Source organism: Cheilinus undulatus, linkage group 21 (genome assembly GCF_018320785.1).
Source record: "Cheilinus undulatus linkage group 21, ASM1832078v1, whole genome shotgun sequence".
NCBI classification, from domain to species: Eukaryota; Metazoa; Chordata; class Actinopteri; order Labriformes; family Labridae; genus Cheilinus; species Cheilinus undulatus.
In genome coordinates this window covers 8,755,803-8,762,113 of record NC_054885.1, presented here as the reverse complement: position 1 = coordinate 8,762,113, position 6,311 = coordinate 8,755,803, and the positions used below count along the sequence as shown (strand labels likewise).

The following is a 6,311-nucleotide window of genomic DNA, read 5'->3' as shown; positions in this document are numbered from 1 at the left end:
GGAAAATTATGTTTGACATTTTAACTAAATTTCTGCGAGCAGGAAACAGGACAGGGCCAGTTTCTGAATTCCATTACTCTGCAAAAATATGTGTAGTGCAACGAAGTGTAGAGACCTCAAACTTCTATACGCAGTACTAGAGTTACATCAACCCCTGAGGGGTGTGTACCATCGACCCCACCCCACTCACCTGCAGCTCAGCCCTCCTGAGCGGTTTTAAAAGGAGCACACAGAGGCATCTCTTCACTTCTCTCCTCTCTCCCTCCATCGGGGTTCAGACAGACAGAAGGCTCCTCATCTGATTCCTTCATCATGACTATGGTGATGTCTGCCTTTTCAGGCCGGAGCTCCATGCTTGGCAGCAGCATGGGTGGCGGCATGGGTGTCGGCATGGGCCGAGCATCCATGGGAGGTGGCATGAGCTCATTCAGTGTGGCTGGAGGATCAGGAGGCCTGAGGGTCTCCAGCGCTGGAAGGAGCTTTGCTGCAGGCGGCGGTGGCGGCAGCAGCTTCGGCTTCGGCTTCGGTGGAGGAGCAGGTGCAGGTTTCGGTGGAGGTGCAGGTTTTGGTGCAGGTGGAGGTGCAGGTTTCGGTGCAGCAGCAGACGACAGCGTCATCGGCAATGAGAAGTTCACCATGCAAAATCTGAACGACCGTCTGGCCACCTACCTGGCCAAAGTTGCTGCCCTGGAGAAGGCCAACGCTGAGCTGGAGCTGAAAATCAGGCAGTTTGTGGAGAGCAAGGTCGGACCCACCACCAAGGACTACAGCAGCTTCTTTGGCATCTTCGCAGAGCTGCAGGGAAAGGTGAGAGTAAGGGGCCTTATGGGAAATGTGGTTTAAAGTAGCATATGAAGTCTAAGCTCTGCTCCAAGGACTCTGTGCTGCTGGGAGTTGTAACTGACCACAAAATTCTAAACAGTTAAAATGAAAATCATGATAATATTTCAACATTTCAAACAAATGATTAACAGTGGCAGCTCTCTCCTATAAAAAGCAATTAATGGAGAGAAATTAAGCATCAGGGATAGCAGGGATCAGATGGATTAAATAAAAAGTATCCAACATGCCTGACAAAGGTGTCAACTGATTTTTGTATATTTGATCCTGGTGGGCTAGAATTTAAAAAAAATTTGATTTCAACATTTCTGCATCTCTTATATTTGTCTAAAACATGTGCTTCCTTTTCATTAAAAACCAGTGGCTATGATTGGTCAGATTCTTAAATATGACTGGCAGCAGAAACTTAAGAAATATTTCCTTTAATTTAAATGTGGTGTAAAAATAGATATCTAGTGTTTTGATCCTCAATTTGTGCCCAGCATATGCAAACAAGGAACACAAACAAGGCCCTTGGGGTTTGTTATTTTTGCTCTTTGTTTGCACACACAAATCATGCATTTACATTGCAACATTCTATTTTAATTTCTCATTGTTAAGCAAAAATTTAAGTTTTCTGTTTCTTTGATGAACATGTAGTAAACCCTGTGCATTGCATTACAACATGACCGTTTAGCCCAAACTGTCACAGCCAAAACTTAAAAGTGAATTTGCTGTACTTTCTCTGCTGTTTTCAGATCCTGGACGCCATCCTGGCCAAAGGAACAGTCATGCTGAGCATTGATAACGCCAAGCTGGCTCAGGACGACTTCAGAGTCAAGTCAGTAATGACACCTTTTTCTTTTACTTTTCTGATAGATGTCAAACATAAAACACACTACTCAGTCAGAGATACAGCTCCACAGTATTAGCAACATCACCCCCCCTGCTGGCTACAAGCCCCTCTACTTAAATTTTGGGTTTGAAAAGGATGACTGAACCTAAAGCTTGTGAGACAAAGAAAAATATAGGGGTCATTTTAAGAACCATCCAATCCTACCTAATTATATAATGAAAAAGCAGGATAAAAAAGTCAAATATTTAGTTTCTTGTTGATTCAGCTGCACCTTTAAACCTCGTCATGCACTCTTTCAAGTTTCATTTTATATTCTATCATTATTACTTTAGACCCTGAATCTTTTGGACTTTACTTTATGCTGTTTATAACCTGTGTAGGTTTGAGAACGAGCTGTCCATGCGTCAGTCAGTGGAGGCCGACATCGCCGGGCTGAAGATGCTGCTGGGAGAGCTGGGCGTCGCCAAGACTGACCTGAGCATGCAGATCGAGATGCTGAAGGATGAGAAGGTGTCCATGCAGAAGAATCACTCAGAGGTAATGATGCCTGACAACACAAATCCAAAGAGGGAGATTATTTACACCGGAGTGCTGCACACACAGTGCTGCAACACTGCCTGGCTCAAAGGAACTACAGATGCAGATTCAATACACAAACTATAGCAAATGTAATGTTAAATTTAAAATAATATACATATCTATAGAAGATTAAGCATCTTGGTAAAATTGATTTTTTTCAAACCTCACTAGAAAGAAAATTAACTGGTTAATTGGGGACTCTAAATTGGCCATAGGTATGAGTTTGAGCATGTCTGGTTGTCTGTCTCTATATGTCAGCCCTGTGATTGACTGGCGACCAGTCCAGGGTGTACCCCTACTCTCGCCCAATGACACCTGGGATAGGCTCCAGCCCCCCGCAACCCCCAACGGGACAAGCGGTATAGAAAATGGATGGATGGATATCTACTTCTGTATAAAAGGAGTTTAGGTTGGTTCCTAGCTTTCAAAAATCATCCAGTGACAACATCAGCACAACAGATTGCTGTTACAGCATTCTGGAAATGTAGTTACTGGGCATCGGTTCAGCTCAGTTATTAGTGCTGGCGTACTCATAGGTAAAAGTACTCAGAGCACTGGTAGTAAGACGGAATCCTAGGCTTAGTACTGCTTGGAGTAGGGGTGTAATGGTATTTGTATTTATGTTAGCCAACCACTTTTAAACAACCAATGAAGAGGAAGAGGCAGGTGAAACAAAACAGTAGCAGAGGAGTGGCGAGACCAGTTGTCCTCCTATTGCCAACTTCTCTGTGCCGTTTCTAAAAATCCTCTGGACATAAAAGCAGAGAGGGCCAAGGACATTAGCTAAGCCAGTACATTTTAAAGGTCACACACAGATATGCAGAAGTAGAGATGGCGGGAACAAGTGTGCATTAAGACCAAGCGGCAACCTACAGTCCTGAAAAATGAAGCCAATGCAGAAGTGCAAAAAATTGCGATATGAGTGCCCATTTGAGGCTGAATGCAAAACATCTAAAGTCTGAACACCTGTTAAAAAGCTGTTTTTTACATTAGAAATAAACTGGTTTACAGCCTGGTTCAAAAGACCAAACGTGTCTCATTAGCTAATGTCTTCATGTGCTCTGACCATACGGGGGTGAATTTTTTTGTACCACAATGGTTTAGATCATATTCAGGAAAAACCTCACTGGACAGGCAGAAGCTACGTTTCTGTCAACCAGAATGCTTGCTAGCTAGCTGACAGGAAGTCGAGTCCAGTGGGTGGGCCATTAGGTTGATCCAAAGTTCGGCTAAGATCGCGATTTCAATATGGAAGCCGCCGCAGATTGGCTTCAAGAGCTGTTTGAGTCCACCTATTGTAAGCAGATGGCTGACGTCACACAGCGTTTGCCCAATTCTTTCTACAGTCTACGGACAAATACCAGTCATCACCAGTCATCTACCTCTGTAAATCCATGTGTAGCCTTTCATTTACTGCTTTATAACAACTGTGGCGACGTGCATCTCTTCTCCAAATCTCTCTTGATATTTCTTGTCCCTCTTCAGCTGTCCTATCAAATAAAGGAAAAATTAGCTGTAAGAAATGCAGCTATGGTTGACTGTATTTTTTTAGCATGTAACACATTAGCATTAGCACATTAGCAATGGAACAATGAATTGTAGGAGTAGCATTTCAAATCTAAATTTAGCATGCTTCTACCCTTACTATAGCAACAAAACCAAACTTGTCAGTAAATTGAACACTCAGACACAAATTAGCATGCTCAGAACTAACTGTAACAGCAGAAACAATGATTAAGGAAAGCTTGCTTGACACATAATCTCCCTTTCTTATCTTTCCTACCAGCTTGAAAAAGGTGGGCTTTAATACCAGCATTATTGACAATCAAAACCTCCCCTCTTCCTTAATCCCACAGGACCTGGTGGCCATGCGCTCCCAGATGAGCGGGCAGGTGAACGTGGAGGTTGATGCCGCCCCTCAGGAAGATCTTTCCAAGGTGATGGCGGAAATCAGAGAGCATTACGAGGCAGTCCAAGCCAAGACGCAGAGAGAGCTCGATACGTGGTTCCAGGCCAAGGTAGGAAAAGGAAGAACTCTGCACGTCTCCACACCCTTATGTTTTAGCTTTTAGTGTTTCAACGATGCCTTTCCTCTCTAATCTCAGTCAGAGGCAATCACTCAAGAAGTGGCAACCCAAGAGATTACGCTAAAATCATCCACATCAGAGGTGAAGGAGGTGAAGAGTCAGAGTCAGTCTCTGGAGATCGAGCTCCAGTCACAGCTCAGCATGGTAAGAGAGTGCAACATTAAAAATGACATCTTTTTCTCTTCTTTTCTACACTGACACTACTATGAGGCATTTTTAACCTGTTTTGAAAGAGTTTGAAATTAATGCTACTAACTCATTATGACCTACAAAAGCAAAAGACCACAAGGAAGAAGACTATTTTTATCAGGCAGTTTTGGATTAATAAAAGAAATGTGACAGGGTTGGCAACAGATAAAGTGTCTGGGAACCTTGGAAAGTGACATATTTAACTTCCCAAGGAAGATTTAAAAGGCACCCTGCATATTAAGACATTTTGACCTTTTTAGATTAATCTTAGTGTCTTAAGGCAGCTGTTCTCAAATGGTGTGGCTAGGCATGAGGCAAGTCTTGGTGTTTTTATGTAAAACAATACATTATTACTGCAGCTGTACAACTGAAGTTACTGCAACATGCTTTAACCTCCTGAGACCTGAGCTTTTATTAGCAAATAATTTTTAGTTTCTCCCATTATTTGGAATAAGTGGGATCTGATAAGTATAAAACCTAAGCCGTGTCTTTGAACAGGAAGTAGTTTTCACCAAAAAATGATTCTAAATGTGAAGACAACTGGTTCATATCACTGCACAACACAACACATTATCATTTCCTGACAGGAAGCAGAAAATTTCCCTTCAAACTATTAGGGATTGACAAAACATGAAAAATCTCTCAAAGTTTCCTAGCCATTGCCATTTGTAAAAAAATTTTTTTAATCCCATTTAAAAACACAGATTTCCTAAAATATTTCCCAAATATTTCAGTCACACTTTCTGAAAAAGCATAAAGATTTTGATAGCTTTTTCTCCAATAATTCAATAATTCCATGAAAATCCTCAAAATATTAAAGCAAATTCCACCCATAATTTAAAAAAAAAATCCAAGAATTTGCAAATAGATTCACTTAAATTCCATGGGAAATTTCCAAACAAATTGCCTAAATTTTTTTTAAAAATTAGGAAAATGTCAAAGGATTTAATCAAAAGTCTTGTTAAAGTCAAGACTAGTTTAAAGAGAGACAAATGTTTAGCCAAGAGTCAAATTCAAATCTGTTTAAATTCAAAAGCATTAAAAGATTTACATTAAAAAAATATGGAGGGCAAAGATGTACAAATCAAGAAAATAATGAAATAGATTTTCAAAAAAAACATCAAATGAGTGCTGAAACTGATCAAATAAATGTTTAAAATTATACGTCAGTATAAATTTAAGTGCATTTTAAATATCAGTTATTTGTATAACCTTTTTTGCATTAATAATCTTAAATGTAAATGTTTATGGGTTTCTGTGCATTTTACTGTGTTGGACAGCAAAACTAGACTTCTTTTCTATGATTGAGGAAGACATGTCAGTAAAAAATGTGTTTGACTTCTTCCCATTATATTTCGTTACACTTCAGTAACAGAAAATCCAGACAGTCAAAGTAGATCTGAGGACCTCACCTGTTATTTTGTTTGTAGCTCTGAGGTGTCATCTGTATCCTTTAACTGCTCTGTTGCTCTGCAGAAAGCGTCACTTGAAGCCACACTGTCCGAAATCACAAGCCGCTATGGTATGCAGATGAGCTCCTACCAGATGCAGGTGAGCTGTTTAAACTGCAGAGGTAAAGTTTGTGTGATGGTTAAAGCATCAACTCAACAGAGCATCATACCTGTGTGCAGGTGACCAGTATGGAGGACCAGCTGGTGAGTCTGAGAGCTGACCTGGAGCGTCAGGGACAGGAGTACCAGATGCTGCTGGACATCAAGACCAGACTGGAGATGGAGATCGCTGAGTACAGAAGGCTGCTGGAAGGAGAGGGAGTCGGGTGA

At 41.1% G+C, this 6,311-nt stretch overlaps 1 protein-coding gene across 1 annotated transcript; it reads left to right on the top strand.

Moving 5' to 3' along the window:
* The first annotated feature begins 312 nt into the window (after positions 1-312).
* On the top strand, positions 313-6,311 carry LOC121503736 (keratin, type I cytoskeletal 13-like). The gene is made up of 7 exons (XM_041778278.1): positions 313-807; positions 1,578-1,660; positions 2,056-2,212; positions 4,111-4,272; positions 4,360-4,485; positions 6,007-6,081; positions 6,162-6,311. The coding sequence occupies exons 1-7, from the start codon at positions 313-315 to the stop codon at positions 6,309-6,311; spliced, it is 1,248 nt and encodes a 415-aa protein (XP_041634212.1).